The following is a 21212-nucleotide window of genomic DNA, read 5'->3' on the forward strand; positions in this document are numbered from 1 at the left end:
AAAAGTGTAATGAGCATCCTCCATCACTGAAATTTCAATTGACAAAAAGGTATGTGGTATAAAGTGAGAGTTAAGTGCTGTGATGAAGATACATTATGAAGGTCTAAAGGAGGCTAGAACGTAGGCTATACATTATGAATGAATTTGGGAATGTGCTAATAATGTCAGCAAATCAATCAATGGCAAATATTTATTAAATGTAACAAAGAAACAAAACGCAAATCAAAGAATATATTTACAAACATCCTTAAATGTAAACCAAGTGAACAATTGGTTACTTTATGTATTTTCTCTTTGGACAAAGCACAATTTAAATACATTTAATTTGTGCATAATTTATTCTTTTTTATCAGTTACACAAAAGGAAAGACAAGGTGATCCAAACATGTCAAACACAGTGATAATACACCCGTGTTTATAGCATAACTTAACAAAAAGTGAAAGCAGAATCATGGTATGATCACAGCCTCATTCATGATGATGCTCAGAAGTTGTCAGCATATAGCAGTGGTGGAGGAAGGAGCTCCAATTCTGTAAAGTCGTCTTCCTGTTCGCTGTCAGAAGAAAAATAAACACATTGGGATAATAGTGAGTCCTCATTGCAATTGATGAGGCAAGAATGCCAAAGAACCTGAAGTAATGTTTGTGTGTCTGAGACAAAAACTATGAGCATTACTCATGTGCCAAAACAAATATAGATCAAGCCTGTCTTGTTGATGAGAAGCACGCTGTCAACACTTACCAGTACGGAGGCTCCTCAACGCCGCACAAGAAGTCTGGATAAATACGAGCAGATACACATGTCACATACACACTGTCAAACGCTGTGTCTTCAGATAAAAGTGATTTTCCATTACAGACGAGACTCCGACCAGTGTTGAGACTGTCTTAAACTTAAAAGTGATTTGTAAGTAGCCTCCTCTTAGCTCCACCATTATCAGTGAGATTGACATAAGTGGTGACAACAGTGAAGTCATGGAAATAATTGAGCTCAGTAAACTTACTTGGTGGTTCAGCACTTTGCACCAGACAGAAGGGGAGAGGGAAAAAAGAGGGAAAAAGGTTTTCAGGTTGAGAAAACATTGTAACACACTGATGTTATGGAAAAGAGGATGAATACTGTACTTCGTAGGGGTTGCTCCTCCACCGTCAGGGACGTCATCAAACTCATCTTTGCTCTGTTGAAAGAAGATGGCCAGTTTCTGCAGAGCTTCATGCCTGGTCCTAACGGATAAACACAAGAGCCATGTCACAGACCTACAGCCAGGGGGCGAAGAACACCTGGATAATATACAGTACAATCCAAAATGATCATCCTGACATAAATACTGTCTTTATGAAGTTTATGATGATCATTGTTGGACATGACAGGGGTTTATATAGATAAAAATGAATATGTGAGGCAGTAGTAGTGCTGTATCAGATTATATGTGTTCCTGTGATTTTGTCGACCCCCTTTATGTTCCAATAGGAATACAAAGAGGCCAGAGGGGAACACAGTACTATAAGATATATAAATGTATACTCATAGGCAAGACTTAATATATACAGTACAAGTCAAAAGTTTGGACACACATTCTTATTGATGTGAATGGGAAAATGTGTCCAAACCTTTGACTGGTACCATATATACCATCTTGAAAAAAGGTGCAATGTAGAAAGGTTTATGTGCTACACAAAATATGCCAAGCTATCTGCTTTGACACCTGTGTGTTCGAGGCTTACTGTGTGTGTAGGTCCTCCAGGTTGGCATCGCTCAGAGTGTGCTGGGCGTTGGTGTAGCCACATGCTGTCGAAACGAGCACACGAGGGGCAGAAGAGGATGGGTGACAGAAGGATGGGGTCAGTTATGTAAGAACAGTAAAACAGAGGAGGATGAGATTGAGTGAGGAAATTGGGAAAGTGCACATCAAAGGCATGTTATAGTCTGCTATATGTCAGTGCATAACATAAAACCACCACAGGCAGAGCTTGTGTTTCCTTTTAAAGCAGGAGGCTGGTGGTAGTGGTGGGGAGGGGGTCTTATGTTCTCATGTTTTCACTTCAAAAGAACCAGATATAAAATATACTCACACGTCTCCAGCATCAAGGCAGACTGCTGGGGAAAGCTACTATAGAGAAAGAAGAGAAAGGAAATAATTACACTGTGTGCCATATAAATTCAAATGTGTCTTTCAGAAAGGAGGTTTAACTATATGTAAGAGATGACTTAAATGTACTCTAATGTGGTTTATGGTTTCTGTCCTTATAAGATCTAAGAATTTTGAATGGCAGTAAAGAACAGTAAACCCGTCAGTCTTACTGGCTTTCATTGGAGGGCGAGAGAGTCTCATCTTCACAGGCCCACTCTTCACTGTCATCTGTGACTGAGGGGAAAAACAAATTAGTTTGATAAAGCGTAGTGTGCATGCTGATGATAGATGCTTGGCAGGGTACCAGCTAAAGCCCTCGGCTTACGTGGAATTCTTTTACAATCATAAAATAACACATGGCTGTCGAGCAAGTAGATGACAACTGCTCTGGACTAGTTAAGTTATCCAGACCAGGCACTGCATTGTGTGACTCTCTGGGCTGCTCTCTAAACTCTGTGCAACTGTGTTATATCAGTCAACAAGTCTATATATTATATCAACCAGTTAACTTTGTATGTTCTGTAATTATAAAGATGCAGTGCTAAAAGTAGCCAATGTAACGTTATGTTTAGAGGTGACAGTACAACCAGCAAGACAATAGTAAGTTGACAATCGAGCTAAAAAAAAAAAAAAGTCCTTGACACCCACAGCTGCTTGTATGTGCTTGGTGGCATGATGATCTGCAAAACACAGACAAGAATTAGAAATCATTGATCAGAATGATTGGTGGTAAAAGATAGTAACAGATCTTTTTTTTTTTGGATAGGGAAACCAAAATAATTTTATCTCTGATTTACACTAGTACCTGCTCCCAATACTGATGGTGTCTCCATCTACATTCCCTCCTCTTCCGGCTGCTTGAGCCTTCTTGCCAAGTTCCAGCATCTCCTTGATATTTAGCTCCACATTCATCACTGAAATGTAACCATCTGCAATAGCCAGGATGAAGAAGTCACTGATTTTAAAAAGACTAAAGGCATTGTGTTCATGTAAAAAAAATACATAATGTTAATATTTTGTTTGATAATTCTATATCACAAATCATAAAAATAGCCTAAAAAGCCTGAAATGTATCCAAATGTTATTGAAAATGTAACTACTCTTGAGCCAGTAATCAACATGACATTGAAACATATCTAAACTCACACTTGTGGTTGGCGTCTCTAGCCAACCATTTGCCTTTGGGGCAGTTGGTGGTGCGGATGATGCTGACTGTGTCTCCGCTCTTCACAGGCAGGTCATTCTTGCGGACTTTGCTGGCCACCATCACCTTGGCGTGGTACATGGGCTCCTCTTCACCAGTCACCTAGAGAGTCACATTTCAGTTCTTTTAAGAGAAGCCAGTAATAGTTTTAAAAAAAATTGATAATCTTTATGTTTCTTAAAATATCAGGAGTAATATTTGAGTGAAAAGACATGTTTCAAGCAGTCAGTACATTTGTTGAAAACCAATAAATGACTGAACAGGCCCTTCAAAATAAGACTAGACTAGAAACGGCTCTACTAGAGTGAAGGAATTATCAACCTGGCTGAAAAACTGCCTAACTTACTTTGAACTTCTTTTTCATTTCATTTTCCTTCTTCTCCCTTTCTTTTTGCTCTTTCTTCTCCTTCTCCAGTCGCTGCTTCTCCCTCTTCTTCTGTTCCTTGTGGTCAGCAGTGTTGGGGCTTTGCCGTTCCTTACTGAAAAACAAATTGGACTGTTAAGAGGCAAAGAAAAATCCCCAAACGCTTGCTTTCCCAAATCACATGTACTACCTAAAATAAAAATGGAAACATATGCCGGTAAAAAACACAGCACAACAACAAAAACATCTTTCAATGTGAAAACAGAGAACATGGCCCTGACCTGGTTTACGACATCTTATTTTGATTAAAACATCAGTGAGTGAGGGGGGGGGGGGTGAGACGTCTAACATACCTATGGACATGATTATAGGCCGAATGAGCATGTTCTCCTGATGCATTGCCCCTGCAGTTTGATTACAACAGTAAGCGAAAATCAATGGCTGCTTTCCATCTGGCAAGAATCATGATAAAACACAGGACTTGTATGTTTGGGGGGGGGGGGAGAAAAAAAGGACATACCAAGGATTCCGCTGCCATATGTTGAAACTCGCCTCCTCGTTCTTGAAATAAACACAGATGATTTTTAATTTACCGCAGATGATTGTTAAACAGAGTGGAGCACATTATGTTTTCATTGCACAGAATGGCTCTCTGACCATAAAATTAACTGTTTTCTTGTTACTCACTGAGATAATGATTTACTCAATTAGATTTGAAAATAAGTTACCGTAGGGAGATTGGCAGCATACGGATCTGCAAGAAATGGTTCAGCAAGGGAGTTAAATGAGGAAGATAAATGTCTGTAAGAAGTGTTACTTTGAGAGGAAAACAACATTTCTTACTCTTCAGAACACCTTTATGTTTGCGGGAGTTCTGGCTCAAGAGGAATTTGTTGAGGTTTTCCACATCCTCGTACACATTGTCACATGCTACATAGTAACTGTCCTGATGCTCTTCACTAAAGGAGAGAAAAACAATCAAATTGCACAAACAGAGAACACTGATGTGAAAAACACTGGGATTCTGGTTATTATAAAACAGACCTTTGATGTGGCTGAATCCCTTCGTTAAATGACGCAGGGATACTCAGCTTTGTTTCCTCTACGACAAGGTGGCACTCAGCGGCTCCCAGATCAGTCTCATCAGCGTGAGAGCTAGTAAGAGGATCTTGGATCGCCTCCTCGCTCTGACTCCATTCGTCCAGTATAGCAGGCTCTGGGAACTCTGATAGGTTTATTGGTTCAGGGAAGCTGGCTGGATCTAGGGGTATTATGTGTTCACTGCCAAGGTTCAGATCATGGACGATAGAGCTCACAAAGGGCTCTGCAGAATCACACATGTCAGGCTGGGGGTCCTCAAAATCACAGACCCCGAGGTCATTTGTTACAGGGAGATCAGAGTTGATTAAATCTAAGGCCTCCAGCTCTAGGGCAGCAATATCAACAGCTTCACCCTCTGCTGTTTCCATCTCTGAAATCTCAAAGTCTGGAAACTCTGGAGCGTCCAGTTCAGGGTTAGAGATGGATGGGTGTTTTGGCTCTTCACTTGGTGCTTGGCTAGGAGCTGATGACACCTCTACAAAAAGAGACTAAATTCAGCACTTGAGCAGATGTTCACCCCTACCGCAAATACGTATAATGTCAGCTGCAGTTCGGATAATACACAGGCATTGATGTCCAAGTAAAATACAAGCCTGTGGTCACAAAATGGGGAGAGTTAAAACGAAATGAAACAGAATTAAAGAAGAAGAGATAAAAACTTAAACCAAATTAACATACCATTAACTGTAGGTGGGTGGTAACGGCTGAGATCTACTAATGGAGGTCTGGATGGCTTTACTGGTACCGCCCCCAGTAACCTCAGGTCAGGTAGAGGTTTCTTTGGTGGAGCAGAGTGAGGATGAGGTTCACCAGCCTTCACAGAAGGATGTTCAAATTTCTCCCTGAATAACTGCTTATCCAATGCAGTCTCTTTGGGAAAAACAATATTTCAAATGCATTATACTTAAATGAACACACACAGTATAACGATGGACAGAAAATGTTTGTAAAGAAATATTCTGAATATAACTTACTATGTGCAGAATTGTTGGTTTTGATGAAAGGCCGAGCCGATATATAAGCCAGGTGTGAAAAACAGACTGGTGGTGGTATGGGTTGGTCAGGCTTAACACTTTCAGTGTTCATTGGTGGCGAAGGGGACGCCTTCTCTCTTGAGGTGTATTCAGGGGAAAGCAAACTCTTAGTTTTGGCAGAGATCAACATCTGTTGGCGTGAAAACTTCTTCTTGGCTCTCTCCAAGGTGCTTATAATTCTGTTTTCAGAGTCAACGCTTGTCTCTGCAGATGGAGGAGTGATTGGGATATCTGGGCTGGACGGCGGGCGCTCAGTAGCTGACTGGTCACCTTGGAGTGAAACACCATCCTCTGTGGTCTGTTTTTCTATAGAGGGCATCTCACCAGGAGCACTAGAAGGCCTTGTGGTCAAATCAGTATATGTGGGTGCCGCTCCACTTTCTGTACTGACCTTTGATGCCTTAGATGATTTGAAAGGGAGCAGCAAACCCTTCCTCTTGATCTTAGTTTGTGGCAGGACTTCTCTCACTGACTCTGGCTCCAGTTTGTGCTCTTTTTTGGCTGGTGGGTCTATCTTCTCCTCTTTTCCAGGCAGGACAGGGAGCACCAGAGGCATGTGTCTGTTTTTGAGGGACTGCTTTGCTGAGTCGTCTTCATTAGCAACATGGGAAGAACGGGAGTTATGCTGATGTTGTGGTGGAAAGGAAATTGGTCGCTTTCCACCAGACACCCGCAGTCGATCTCTGAAGATGACCTGTGGAACCACTAATGTCTTGTTTTCTGCTGCAATATTGATACTGCCAACCATAGTGCTGCAGTGGCCTCCAGGAGGAGGAAAGTGTTTGGGTTTCTCAGCGACAGCTGGTCGACTGGTTTTGGATTGAGCCAGAAGGGCCTCCTCCTGAAACTTGGCCCTCAGAGCTTTGAAGTTGATTGGACTCTTCTGAGGACAAATCATGAATCACTAACCAGTAGATTAATAGAAACTGATATTACTTTCACAAGAGGAAAAAAAATGTACTTAAGATGGCAAATTAAGGAGACAACACACAATATTGGCTGTCAAAATGATTTAACAGTCAATCCACCTAGTTCACAAAATACATTTTCTTCCTCATCACCTAGTGGCAACCAGCTTTGCAGATAGTTTTTGTTTGTTTTGTGCAGAGGTTTGAGATATCTGTCTCCGTTTCAGCTTCCATCTCAATATTAATGGAGGTGAATGGACTTTGTCTATGGAACATGTCTATAACATATAGTCTTCTTTACTCTGAATAATCACAAGAACATCTGTAAACTGCTGACTACGTTTCTGTGGATCATGAGTGACAGAAACATTGTTCAAAGATATCACAGCTACAATTTTAATCTAATTTCCCAATGCTGTGAGCACCATATATAAAGTTCAGACCCTAATATGCTTTAATATTTAGAATATGGATAACTAAGCCACACGCCTTTTATGGCATGAAACAAATCTACAGTAGTTTAAACGTGGGGTGTCTTAACTTGCACAGGGCATGATGATAAGGCTAAATTTAGCCTAGCTATTCTTTAAAAGTGCTTACGCAAAAGTTACTTCAACTCTTTAAACTTTACCTCTTCCATTGTAGCTCGTTTTGTTCATCACTGTTCAGGTTTGCGCATTTGAAAAGCCGTCTGAAGTTTTGCGACTTGGCGCTCTGGGCTATTTGGACACCTAACTATCCAGCAGACTGTTTATGCTAATCATGAAATATGCTAATACAAACAATTTGAAAGCGCCGCCGCGAGACGCATCTGCGTGCTGCGCGTGACCTGATACGTGCGCGTCATATTTGGTTCACGAATTAGAAGCGTGGAAAGCTTGTGGGTGAAAAGGAAAAAATAATGGTAATCATAATCATAATAATCATAATAATATTTTCAATTGAGTCATAACATTGCAAATTCCATAAGAAAGAAAATGATGTACGTGTTTATTGTATTAGGAATTTTGTATATTAGGATAACATGTTCAGGTTGAATTAATGTGTTTGCGGGGGTGAAGATGAGACACGAGGGTATAGATCATTACAAAAAAACTCCCAGCTGTTGTAAGAGCATGTTTACTCTTGATCAATGATCCACTGGGTAGGTGAAGTCTTGCATTTCGCAAACCGTCCTCACAGGATCACAACAACTGTTTTGTGATGTGGGATTTTAATCTTTAAAGGACTAGCTACTCATTTTAAGAATGGGAATATTAATCAATTTGCTTCTGGGTTTTTGCACACTGCATCTGTTTGCCAATTTTAGCACAATCGTGAATGCTTCCAGGAGGCCATGGACAGCAGCTGATAGAAGGTGTGGTATTCTAGCTTCACTGTCTCTTATGTTCTCTTGATACAATCTTGTTAACAGTGATTTAATGCTCCCCATGCACCATGGGTATTAGACGTAGAATTGACATTATAATGGGTGTTTCTGGGGCCAGTGGGGCTGCTACTAGGAGAGCAAGAGCTGTGAACAAACCAGCATCCATCAACTGTAAACTCGGGAGCTGGTCATCATGGACACCATGTAATTCCTGCACAGACAAAAAGGTAATGATGTGTTTTTCCAATAAATTGCATAAAAGTTATTGAATACAGCTTTTATTGATATGGTTTGCTTGTGTTGTGCAGCAGGTTGATATCCTCTATCAATGATATCAATGTTAGAAAATAAAACTTCTCTCCAAAAATACTGTAGCTTAAACTAGTAGTTTTTTGTCATGTAGCATCAAGTATTGCCTGTAATCAGTGATCAATACATTATGGATGGGATAATCAGTATGTCCAGAGGGAACAATGATTCTCCTAAATCAGCACTACTGCTCCAATAAGGTCAATGAGAGTGGACCTTGGTTGCATAATGATACTGATATTCTGGAGCCTTCTCTAGTATACACAACTCTTTGAGATGACTTTTAGACTATCAAATGATATAGATAGATATAGATATAGATATCTGCTAGTGCTTACATTACATTTATTTAATTCATATAATTCAAAGGATTGCACCACTGTAAAATATACTACACAATGATATTTGGCCTACTTCTATTGTGTTTTATGAGCCTGTAGCTCAATGGCAATAATGGACAAACTGAATGATTTCAATTGCTAATTCTGTTCTAACTTCATCTGTTTTAGTTTCGTTTCCGATACTTAGAGAAGCCATCGCAGTTTGGTGGCACAGAGTGCTACGAGACACTGTGGGAGAGGCTAGCCTGTCCAACAGCAACCACGCAGTGTCTGGTGCCAGATTATTGTGGAGAGGACTTCACCTGCAAGGAAACAGGCAAGTTTCATCAGTGACCTCAACACATTCTCCTCAGAGCCTTTTTGTCTCTTGGTGTGTGAAAATGCTCGCACATGCATTAGGTGTTTGTGTCCACATGCACACAAAGGCACAGACAGGAAAATATGTGTGTAAAATGGTCTCTCTACCTGTTTAGGGCGCTGCATCAGCAAGGCCCTTCTCTGTAATGGAGAGCCAGACTGTGAAGATTTTTCTGATGAAGACAATTGTGAATCCTTCAACCACAGAGACGACAAGTGTTCCACCCTCCTGTCGATCCCTGGTGCTGAGCGAGGCACACAGGGGTAAATATTCCTCCATTTACTGACCTCATTTTACATAGTGTACATTCACATGCAAGAAATCTTTAAAGGTGATGCCAAGCCCACACATTACAAATACAGCTATAAAAACACCTTCAATAAGCATTTACTACATGATGAACACATCCGCAAAAGACCAACGCAATCTCAAAATAATAGAATTAAATAATCAATAATTGGAAATACTGACTCCATCATACATCAGCCAATAACACCATTATTTATTTGACTTGATATTTCCAGCCTTCAAAGTATCTTTAAAAGGCTAAAATACAGCCGATATTTTCTTATTGTCATCAAAAACCTTTTCGTTCTGTACTGTTGCACTCAGCTCCAAGCCCATTTGTTCATATTGAACGTACATCTATAAAAACAGGTCAAGAATTTACACCGAAATTTATAGAAAGAAAATAAAAAAGCTCAGTAATTCCCTAAAATTCCCTTAAACAGGAGTGAATAGTGTATATGTTGGGGATTAATACACATTTTGCGCTCCAGTGAGTACTTAAATATGTTATGTCATGGGATTTGTTGACAATATAACTAACAATAGATCATCAACAGACATACTGTATGCTTCAATGACTAGTGCATTATTCTTCTTTGTCTAGCTACAACGCCTTGCATGGAGACTTTGTGGATCATGTGCTTGACCCACAGTACTTTGGGGGAAAGTGTGAATATGTATACAATGGAGAATGGAGAAAGTTCCTGTATGACTCATTCTGTGAAAACTTGCACTACAATGAGGATGAAAAGAACTACAGGAAACCATACAACTACCATACCTACCGTTTTATGGTACTGTCACATTGTGATTTATTTCTTCATGTAACTTAATAAATGGACTGAACTAAGACATTTTGATGTACGGTTTAACCTGTTACAGGCTGAAGCTACATCAGAGGGCTCTCATGAATACTATGAAGATATGACGAGCCTGCTGAAGGCCAGGAAAACTATGAGGTCCAGCAATTTTGGTGTCTCAATAGGGGTCTATTATGTGGAAGTGGGACTGAGCGCAAGCAAGGAGTCTGAGTTCCTGAAGAACTTAACGCAGTTTAACAGCCAGGTATAACCCACAGCTCAACATGTTTTAACAAGTGCAATCGACTTTTCAAAAATGTGTTCATTAATCATTTGAAGTCAATTGAAAGAAATAATTCCACATTTTGGGTTTGTTCAATTTCTTGCCAAGAGTTTGATGAGAGGTTTCCACTCTCATGTTTGTCCTATAAATTTAAATTGACTGCCAGCTGTTGCTTTGTTTAGCATAACATGAAAAGAATGGAAACAGGGAGAAATAACTATAGTCTACGCGTTAGGGTTAGCCATATTTTGGCATTTGTGGTATAAATGAGACATATTTTTATTTTCTTGGAAATAAATGAATAAATGTAAAGCTGTTTCATTATTACTGCTTGTGTAAAAAAAAACACCTTATCCACTATTTCTTTTTTGTCCTCAGGACCTTGGGTTCATTAGGCTTATGTCCAAAGTGGAAACAGCCCAATTCAAGATAAGAAGTAATAAGTTGATGCTTCATGAAAACTTCTACGTGTCACTCATGGAGCTTCCAGAGGAGTACGACTTTGGGATGTACTCCCGCTTCATCAACACATTTGGCACCCACTATGTCACTGAAGGAACTATGGGAGGAACCCTGGAGTATGTAGCGGTTATCAACAAAACAGCTATGGCAAAATCAAGTACTGTGGGCTTTCCAGTTTGTTGTCAATATAATGTAATAGGAGATGTAATGTAAAGGAACCTTTGTGTAATTCTCTACCCTATTGTTTACAGATCTTGAGGCCAATCAAGTTGGTCATTGCCTTGGTGCCTCTATTGGTATAAACTATCCACTTAATAGCTATGTCACAGTAGATCTCAAAGCACGTGGGAATTCATGTGAGAAAGACGGAGGACTTTCTCAAGGTGAGACATTGAAATTCTGTTGGTACCCAACCCTGACCCTTTAGGCAAGGACAGATAAATTCAGTACAAGATAAAAAATAGAATTATTGATAATCAGGCCCTCATAATATCTTATTAGCTGCAATTTTAGTTTATTTGCTTCATTTGGAAAAATGTCTCATTTCAGTTCAACTGACAAATGATATTAAAGATTGCTGCTGTTGTTGTTTTTACAAATGTGATTTTCTTTGGTTTGTTGAATTTAAAAAATAGACTCAACCTCTAGTTCAGCTGTGGTTCAGGACATTGTCACTCTAGTGAATGGGGGAGTCACAGAAAGCAGCAGTGGTGTCTTGGCTATCAGGAACCCTGAAACCTATAGGAACTGGGGAGCATCCCTCAAATACAACCCAACACTCATTGAATATGAGGTAATGTAGTGGAAGAAACTGGGATTGTGCTCTTAAACAGAATTAAAGCAAATTCATTCAGTTGTCATGTCAACCTCATGCTGCTTTTATGCCTTTACTGCTTTTCATTAACTTTTCTCTTTCTCCTCTCCTGTCCCGTCCTTTCCCTACAACCCAGATCATGCCAATTTATGAGCTTGTGCGCCTCAGCACAGCTGCTGGTGATGCAGGTGCCAGACTGGCCAACCTACAGATGGCTTGGGATGAGTATCTGCAGCAGTTTGACTCCTGTCGCTGTGCCCCCTGCAGGCACAATGGGATCCCAGTCCTTACTGGTACCTCCTGTAAGTGCCTCTGCAAGTCCGGTTACCAAGGAGAGGCCTGTCAAGAGACTCTTAGAAGAGGTGAGATACGTGTCATAGGTGAATAAGAGGCAGTGGTTGAAAGCACATTCAGCGAGCAAGAAAGTAAGTGTGTTCCTCAAAGTGTTAAAAAAAGAAATTGAAAACATTAAAAAAGAAGCAATTCTATAAATAATATCCATTAATAAGCACTCAAAATGTTACTTTGAAAGTAAAAAATAATGGTCATGTGATGGCCTGACAACAAGTGGCCCAAAACTTTTTGAACCTCTCAAAGTTTCATGCATCTGTAGTGTTGTCTTGTTTAGATTGAGAGGATAGGTTCTATCCTTCCTTTGCTGCCCGTTTGATTATCTTTGCATCAGAGGATGTGATGGAGTAATGGCAGTTTGCAGACATTTCCTCTTACAAATCCATATCCTTTGGTTTAATTCCCTAAATTGTACTCAACAGATACCAGGACAGATGGGGCATGGTCCTGCTGGGGGGCTTGGTCACCCTGTACATCGGGGAGGAAGACTCGGACCAGAACCTGTACTAATCCCCTACCTGACAGTGGTGGAGCAAATTGCCTGGGCTCTGTCTCTCAGACTCAGCGATGTTAAATTGACATTTACATCAGACTGAAGTGTGAAGATGCTTCAGTGCTAACTGAGTGTAATTTAAGTGGTTTCTCAGTGGATAAAAACTGCTCTTTCACCACTACTTTGTAAATGACGGAGCTCTCAAAATTAAAATAAAATCTTAACCTTACTGTACATGGAAGTAGGAATAAATGTATGTTGTGCAGACTTTACTATGTGTGTTCATGTTTTTTAAGCACAAAAGTGAAATTGTCCACATAAAATGTTTATATGTGACGGTTTAAATTTGGGTATCAGAGACAGATTCCAGGACAGTGCCTTAGGTAGATATAGTTAAATGCTACAGTGCTACAGTTACATAGGAGGGAAGACATGCACGTTGGCACACATAGTTAAACAGACATTGAAAAAGTATTTATCGAACATGGTCTATACTGGTAAATCAGTCATTGTTCAAATATGAATCATAATATCTGACTAGATAGTTTTAAGACAAAACGCACCACAGACTAATGTTCTATTTTCAGGGAAGTGTTTATTAATCTCTATGCCAATGTTGAAGCAAGATTTCTTGAACAGGTTTTAAAAGCATTCAGTAGGCTCCTGCTGCAGTCCGTTGCATGACATGCCTCCATTACTGGGTGCTGGGTTGTTACATTGGCGACTCCTTGTCATTGTTCCTCCACTGCAAGATGACCACGAACCCCAGCAGCTCCAGCTGCCATCGATGGCAATATCTGTCAGGAAGGATTATATCATATGTCAATGTGTCAATAGTGTCAAAAGGAAGACAAATAATGTTATGTAGGATACAGTGTTATGTATTTAGGTCAAACCTGTTGGCCTCTTTGTGATCTCACAGCCCAGTCCACTGTATCCCAGAGGACACACACAGTCACACCTGGTACCTGTTGAAGATGACATGATATTTGCTATCATTGTTACTGGCAACATTACCACAACTATGATCATCATCAGATAGCAAATTTAGGACAGTGTTTTGGAAAAATAACTCCAAAGATGTCACTGGCCTTTGTGGAGGTGTTACTGGCTTCCACACTCACCAAGTATAACTAAAATGAAAAACTAAAGCTATGGAATAAACTTGAAGTGAAAACAAAACAAGTACAGTAAAAGGAGAAATGCTAAGAGAAACATGACATAGGAAAAATGGCAAGACTGAGCTTTATGTGAATAGTGGATAGAGGATAGTCAAATTTCAGTCAATCATCAATAAATATCCACTAAGGTACCTCTCAGAACAGCCACTCCATTATTTTTGCAGGGAACACATCGGCATGGACTAGCCTCTTCCAGGTACTCTGACAGGGCTCTCTTCAGGTTTCTCTTCAGGGTGGCATCATGGGTAAAGTCTCTGGAGGTGATCAGCTCATACAACGGCCGTGTCTAATGAGAAGCATACATTTATACTCATTATTAAACCACAGTCTTATCACTGCTCAGATTCAATTCTCTGGGAATTTGTTTTTTAGATAGAGCCAACTGGAAAGGCTCATAAGCACTGAAATTTGACTGTGTTGTAACAAGGCAGCCTATTTATATTTGGCACAGTTTACATATGGCATCTTTTGTTGTTTATTCTCTTGCTAACTTGCTACTGATTAGCCTGGTTGTACTTTGATTTTTGTAATTGTGCCAATGCTGATACCACTATTGACCAGCTCTTTTGTAAATGTTTCTGCCTAAATTAGTCAGTTCAAACCCTTGTGCACAAATTTAATTTAAATCTGCAAAAAAAAAGAAGAAGACTGATTAAGGCTTAGGGAATAGGGAAACAAAATATGAGAGATAGCAATAGATAAAGAAAACTCACAGTTCTGCGAATGAAATCAGGGTTGAAACGTACACCCTCGCCCCATAGGGTCATCAGCTTTGGGGTGGGAAGCTTCTTAGCCACCAATGCAGTGACAGATTCACTGCTTCCACCCTTTACAACAGAAACGAAATCCTCCACCATGCTGCCATACAAGGTGTCCTCTGGACAGTGTCAAATGAGTTTTAGCATGAGATCATGCAAGTTTGTTGTAAAATAAAGGACATTCTACAAATTACACAACCCTACCTCCCATCTCATTCAGCACACCATGACAGGATCCACTGGAAAGACCGCCCGACACGTAAACGCCATAAATGTTGGCCCCAACGCTAAGGCCTGACTGCACACATCTCTTGTAGTCGTCCAAAGAATAATCTAGAACAACAAAAACTCTATCAGGGAGTGGTGATCACATGGCAAAATTGGGCTGTACAGTGTTTCAGTGCAACAGTGTATTAGTTTACAACACTAGCTGTCAGTGTTGAGGATGAGAGTATGGAGATAATGCCAAAACAGTATCTGATCATAGTATTTATCTTTATGCATTTTTACAACATGTAGTAAACGAAAAGTTGATTTGACTTGGGATCCCTTATTACCTGTTTTCTCTAGCTTTTCTTTGTTCACAATGAGGGTGTACTCATACTGTCCTCCAAGAGCAGCCTCTGTGATGTAATGGGTGCCGTAGTCTCTGTAGATCTGTCGGTATTCCCCGTAAATATAGGTTTGTGGCAAGGAGCGCAGTTGCTGTAGGAACTCAGGGTGAAGCATCAGATTATCTGACTTTAGCATGTACTGGGCCAACTCCAGTTCTGCTTTGGCCTTCACAAAGCTGTTAGTCTGGGGAGAAAATCAGTGGTAGGCAGGTGAAGGATACCTAATTGCTTTCAGGTCAAGATTAGAGTGAGGATTTTATAATATTTAAAGAAAAAGACATCTCACTTTGCTTGAGGCACGGCGAATCTTCTGGATTGACTTGGTGACTTTGGCATCATTGTAGTTGAAGCCAAAGTGAAATACACCCGGAAAGGAAAAGCCAATGCTAACAGTGGTTTGTGTCATTCGCTCCTTTATGGTGTGGGACATGTAGTCAGAGTATGTCTCAAAGGCCTCAAGTGTGAAATCATACGAGCCCCTTGTCTGTTGGAGTGGAGAGCAAAATTCCCTTTCAGTATGTGAGTAGGAGAGTTATAATTGAACATATCAGAAAACATTCTTTTGAGTAAATGCCTGCCAACAGGGATTGTACACCATTAAATAAAATTAAGAATGGTTTCAAATGTATCTGCTCAGTTTAAAACTTTTGGAACGTAAGAATTAGATGAATATAAATATTCCACATTTAAAATTAATCCATGCTTATGCAACTTACGCTAATAAAAAAATAAACTTCTGACTATAACGGTTAATTTATGGTAATAAATAATTTACTATTGCTTTATAGAGAAATTTTAAACCATTAAAAAAAACACATTGTTGGTTGCCAGCTTGTGAAAAACCATTTTGACCGATGTTTTTCCTTTTCATTTATTAATAATGCAGTTATAGATCTTGGTAAACCATTAACAAAAAAATAAATAAGTTGTTAATTAATGGATTTTCTCTCCACATCCTCTACAGCCCCTTTCTGCGAGGGAATTGGTCCAATCAGTCAAGAGGATTTTCCACAAAATATCAACCCAAAAGCTTATTAATGTCGTCTAAATGTCCCAAACTGGTCTATAAAGCATTCGAAAGTGATTTATGAACCATTAATAAAACCATTAGTGACAGCTTATAAATCCTAGGATGACTTATGTGAACCTGATACGCATTAAAACTCCAATTTAATACTCATTAAGTGTGATTGCTGTCTGGCTCCACCTGTAGAGTGTACTGCTGCAAGTTGTAAGGCTTCCTGAATCTGACATCTTGGATGTAGTGTGGCAAGCAGCTGCCGGCGTAGTATCTGTTATCAAGCACTACTCCCTCCAGGTTACTGTTCAAAATGTTGATTCTAAAAGAGGAGAAACAGCAGCAGCATTAACAGCGAGCAGACTGATTCAAGAGGAGCAACATGTTTACGTAAACTCACGTTTCAGAGGAATGGGAGTATGACTCACCCTTTGGCAAGATTCTCAATTCCCCAGTACTCCTCGGCCTGCTGCCTGCAGGGCTTCTGACCCTTCTTACAGCCTGCTTCATCTGACATGTCCCCGCAGTCATCCTCGCCATTACACTGCAGAGTTCTTGGTATACAGCGACCTGAAGGGAAAGGAAAGGCACGGATGGCATTTAGTGGTGGTTCTTTTTCAAAACAGAATGAAATGCCATTACCTTTATCTGGTTCATCACTCAAAATCTGTCTCATGCAGCAAAGCATCCAAGCATGTGTATTTATGGTGGTGTGATTTAAAGGAATGGTTTGACATTTGGGGAAATACATTTATTTGCTTTCTTGCCAACAGGTAGCTGAGAAGGTCAATAGTCAGCAACTGATTAGCTTAGCTTAGCATAAGGACTGGAATCAGAAGGAAACCGCTAGCTTGGCTCTGACCTCAGGCAACAATGTCTTTGTTTCAACACATTAGCTGTTCAAATTAAACAAATGAAATATCATCTGTTAATTAGTGAACTTTAGAGGTGTAAATGTATGGTTATCTTGGTGGTTCATGTAAAAAAAACAATTTCTTGGGTGGGTGCAGTGACTTTAGAGGTACTGGTAGGTTAATTATTTAGCTTTGAACAGAGCCAGGCTAGCTGGTTCCACCTGCTTCCAGTCTGTATGCTAGGCTAAACTAATCACTCAGTGGCTGTAGCTTCATTCTTAGCATACACACAGCACATCAAATGGTATCAAGCAAATTTATTTCTGTTCCTTTAAGAACAAAGCTCTTAAAATGCAAAGCAGTCTCCATCAGAATGAAGAAATGACTCATTCACATCGAGGACAGAATATTAATATTCTTCTACTTCTTGTGACTTGAATTCTAAAACATGATCCCTCTGCTACTGTGTGTTTTTTTGTTTTTTTGAGACGTGCTGAAGCAGAACTTAAAGTAGAGGACATGTAGAGGATTGTAGTTGACACCTGTTTGGGTGCAGAGGAAACCTTCACACAAAGGAACGTTGTCACAGGTGTAGCGAGCTGGAACTTCGCAGGCCTCCTCCTCCCTGCCGTGAAAATTGCATGGCTCTCCACCAAACTGAGATGGCTGGGTGAGTTTAGCAAAGCGGTACTGCACGGGTGAGGGAGACAATCACATATACGGTCAGAGAAACACAGAGGAAGGCTCACCACCATTCAATAAAGGTGGTGGAAGAGCTCAGAAAGAGCTCCGGGGACCTATAACAGCAGAAATCACATTAGTGGGTTGTTTTCACTTTGTCATGTCAAGGTTATTAATCTCCCTCTGTGTAAAGTGGATGAGATAGAGCACTGGAGTACATCAGCAGAGACCTTTGCCAGCTGTGGAGCGCTCTACCTCCCAGAAAAACAGCTCAAGTACCACAATGTCCCACCAGGGTCAAAATGTTGAATACCCTGTGGTTGTGCTGAATTTTAATCACAGCACTAATGTAGGACATAAATGACTTATTTTTCCAAATATAATTTCATTTTTTGTTTGCCAGGGTTTTTTAGTCTCATTCATCTAGTCTCCAAACTAGTGTCTAGTATGGTTAGATCAATTTATTTGGAAGGTTTACCACATATGGGATATTGGCTGTTCATTTAGTTTACTGCAGTCTGTAAAAGGGAAGATTAAGCAGTGCATTAAAGAACTGCTAACCTCAAGTAATATTATAAACATGTGTTTCAATAGAGACTTTTGGTATCACATAATGGTTTGCAGACTGATTCAGATTCTTTTCCACATTATGGCTGTAAAATTGAAAACTTTTTTGTAATTAGGAGAAAAAAGAGCGTGGTGTTAGTCCAGGCAGAACATTGAAGTCATGCTTGTATCAGCTGATTGGCATCACCTGTCATCAGTTGGTATTTCACTGATGCTTCACTGTGACTGGCAAGTGTGTGTGGCCAATCATATTCATGCAGGTGCACAACACTGCCATTGCAACCTGACACTCACTGTTACTATGTGTTATGCTCAGGCATCCTATAGACTTCCACTATAAATGTTTTTTGTAGTTTTCTATGATAACATACCAAATCTGTTGGTTTTTGACTGTTACATACTTTGAATAGCCAATGTTAACTTCATGCATTTATCACTGTAGTGACTTACCCTGGGTTTCTGTGTCTAATTGGATACAACACAACAAATATAAAGCAAAATCAAAATACTGTAGAAACTAAAACAATTATTGTCTTAAAACTAGATTTTGAAACAGGCCCTTCATAACTAGGGGCCCCAAAATGGAGGATGGAGGGCTAGTTATTGTATACCAGCAAAGCAAATATATAACAATTTAGGGATTAATCAGATGATATAGACCCAAATTAAATAAATTATCAACTATGGATGAGTCAATTCCTTCTTAAACACTGATTATTTTTGAAACACTGGGGCGTCACGATGGATCAGCAAACATATATCATGATTGTTCAACACTTCTCTCAACTGTGTGATATTATCATACTTACTCGCTTTTTCTGGCAGGTGTCACAGCGAGACCACCTGCTCCATTCTGACAAAACACAGTCCCGAACTACCAGCTGATCACCCACTGACCGAGCTTCACGAACACTGGGCTCTTCATTGCTCACTGATGTGAGGGCAGCTTTGCTGTGACATGTCAAAAGAAATGAAAATCTACAGACATTTTTACCAATTTGGAAACACAGGTCTTTTGGTAATTCAAACGTATCTTGCTGCAGGATTGGCTAATGAAAAAAATGTGAGTAGATGAGATTGAGTGTTTTATATGTATAAGGTATCAGCATCCTTGACAGCGAGTATGTTACTTTTAGCCTCACAAGACAACCAACAATCTAAAAGATATACTCTTTTTAAAAAAAGACAAATTCATAAATAACTCATACCTTAGTAGCAGCAAGCTCAAAGTAACATGGAGGAGATAGCACTGCAAAGTGACGGCACTCTTTTGTATAACCACAGAAAGCATGGTGGCACTGACTGACAGTGAACGAAGAGACAACACTGCTCAGCTCTCTATGTAAACACACACTGATCAATACTGGCCTGGATATGAACTCCTTGCTGCCATTAGACACAGGACTAGAATACTGAATACACAACACTACAGGCTTTCAGAGCCCCCAATCCTGCTGTGTCTTTGTCTCAGTGCATTTACAGTAAGTTTGACACAACAGCAACCTTATTAGTCTGGTTATCCGTTCAGTGTATCATCAGCATATAATATACTGTATATCATTTGCAGTTATGTGAAAAACATGAGATTATTAGGCAACATGTAGATCAGATGTGACAGTGGTGCAAAAACTAGTCCTTGTTTTAAAGTAAGCTCATGTTAAAAGCTAATGTGGTCAAATAATTTGATTCATGTTTGTGTTCATGTTTGTGTATTGACCATTGACCATTAAACTTTGTTCACCTTCACTGATTTGGGCTTTCACAGAATGACACAATCCCATGACTCAACCACAGTTTACTTACTCAGTGAAAAGCAAAAAAAAAAAAAAAAATGCTGAGGCTAATAATGACTAGTATCTGTTAACTGGCACTGATACTGCTGGAATGACAAACAGATGTAACAAAATACATTTACTCCAATGCAGGTACAATTTTGAGGTACTTGTAATATTTTCACTTTATGCTATTTTATATTTTCACAGTACAATTCAGGACAATCCGGGTGTACTTGACAGATTGAGTTTCAAATGAATTATTATGATTTATAAACATTTAACATAAGAAATACAAATGTGTTAAAAAGAAGCTTATAAAATACAATGAATTGTCCAATATTAAACCAGTGGTTCCCAACATTTTTGGGTTGTGAAAAATGATGTCTGTGCTTCACTTAAGACATATTTCATCTCTCAACTTAAAAAAGGAAGGTCTTGAAGAGCTCAAATAATTCAGTATTTCACAACAAAGGTAAAAACTAGACAAAAAGTCCAAATCATGAAATTAGTACATTTGTGTTGCAAGTGTGTTTTTTCATCTTTCCTACTCCTCTGATCATCTCATGACACCTCAGATTTATTTTGTGATCCTTTAGAGGGACCTGACCCCTAGATTGGGAACCACTGAACTAATCTTCCTTACTGCATGAGTACTTTAAGGACATCCTGATAATACTTCTGTTTGAATGCAGGAATTGTTACCAAAGAACAGTACATCACTTTTAGGGTCCAGACCTATGGTATTTAATCTGTGTAACCCTTCATGTGATTAGACAATATAATCAGCACTAGTCACATAACAATGTGACTGACTACATACAGGATTTGTGTGAGGAAAGCAACAGCCAAAGAGAGAGGTGGGAATCACATGATATTTTATTTGTGACTGAACAGTGCCATGGATACAGTGTATGGGGAAGTCATAGACGTACAAAAGTCCTTTTTTTCTCTTTTTAATGACAATTCTTGATTCCATAAATAAAATTTACAAAATATTTTGGACTATTTCTTATTTTTCTTACACGAGCAGGGGTACAGTTACCATTTTATTGTAAGTCTAGCAGTTAATAGTGATATCTCTATTGATCATTATATAAAGTTGCCTTTCTTTTTGACTATTTGGATTCAGTGGAGCTGATATGGAGCCGACCTA

At 39.5% G+C, this 21212-nt stretch overlaps 3 protein-coding genes across 4 annotated transcripts; 1 reads left to right on the top strand and 2 right to left on the bottom strand.

Annotated features, from left to right (window-relative positions):
• Positions 1 to 441: 441 nt before the first annotated feature.
• Positions 442 to 7553, bottom strand: si:ch211-188c16.1 (uncharacterized protein LOC562677 homolog). Its single transcript, XM_053330668.1, has 17 exons — positions 7375 to 7553; positions 5776 to 6718; positions 5480 to 5671; positions 4745 to 5276; positions 4544 to 4659; positions 4429 to 4454; positions 4221 to 4261; positions 4054 to 4104; positions 3683 to 3815; positions 3279 to 3438; positions 2938 to 3061; positions 2781 to 2812; positions 2303 to 2366; positions 2074 to 2111; positions 1726 to 1789; positions 743 to 1224; positions 442 to 554 (listed from the first exon to the last, which is right to left on the bottom strand). Exons 1-16 carry the CDS (start codon positions 7381 to 7383, stop codon positions 804 to 806), a joined length of 2946 nt encoding a protein of 981 aa, XP_053186643.1. The 5' UTR covers positions 7384 to 7553; the 3' UTR covers positions 442 to 554; positions 743 to 803.
• Positions 7554 to 7883: 330 nt separating this feature from the next.
• c8a (complement component 8, alpha polypeptide) lies at positions 7884 to 12840 on the top strand. 2 transcript variants are annotated; one of them, XM_053330359.1, is made up of 12 exons: positions 7884 to 8100; positions 8231 to 8339; positions 8931 to 9078; positions 9236 to 9383; positions 10013 to 10202; positions 10291 to 10473; positions 10870 to 11110; positions 11205 to 11336; positions 11589 to 11746; positions 11904 to 12129; positions 12541 to 12731; positions 12766 to 12840. In XM_053330359.1, exons 1-11 carry the CDS (start codon positions 7991 to 7993, stop codon positions 12690 to 12692), a joined length of 1797 nt encoding a protein of 598 aa, XP_053186334.1. In that variant the 5' UTR covers positions 7884 to 7990; the 3' UTR covers positions 12693 to 12731; positions 12766 to 12840. The 2 variants fall into 2 exon arrangements, with proteins under 2 accessions (XP_053186334.1, XP_053186333.1); XM_053330358.1 differs by having other exon boundaries at positions 12541 to 12840.
• Positions 12841 to 13186: 346 nt separating this feature from the next.
• On the bottom strand, positions 13187 to 19658 carry c8b (complement component 8, beta polypeptide). The gene is made up of 12 exons (XM_053329393.1): positions 19493 to 19658; positions 19094 to 19235; positions 17579 to 17726; positions 16611 to 16752; positions 16372 to 16504; positions 15451 to 15648; positions 15108 to 15348; positions 14755 to 14883; positions 14506 to 14669; positions 13925 to 14078; positions 13508 to 13579; positions 13187 to 13408 (listed from the first exon to the last, which is right to left on the bottom strand). The coding sequence occupies exons 1-12, from the start codon at positions 19573 to 19575 to the stop codon at positions 13254 to 13256; spliced, it is 1761 nt and encodes a 586-aa protein (XP_053185368.1). The 5' UTR covers positions 19576 to 19658; the 3' UTR covers positions 13187 to 13253.
• Between the last annotated feature and the right edge of the window lie 1554 nt (positions 19659 to 21212).

This window comes from Scomber japonicus, chromosome 12, assembly GCF_027409825.1.
Source record: "Scomber japonicus isolate fScoJap1 chromosome 12, fScoJap1.pri, whole genome shotgun sequence".
NCBI classification, from domain to species: domain Eukaryota; kingdom Metazoa; phylum Chordata; class Actinopteri; order Scombriformes; family Scombridae; genus Scomber; species Scomber japonicus.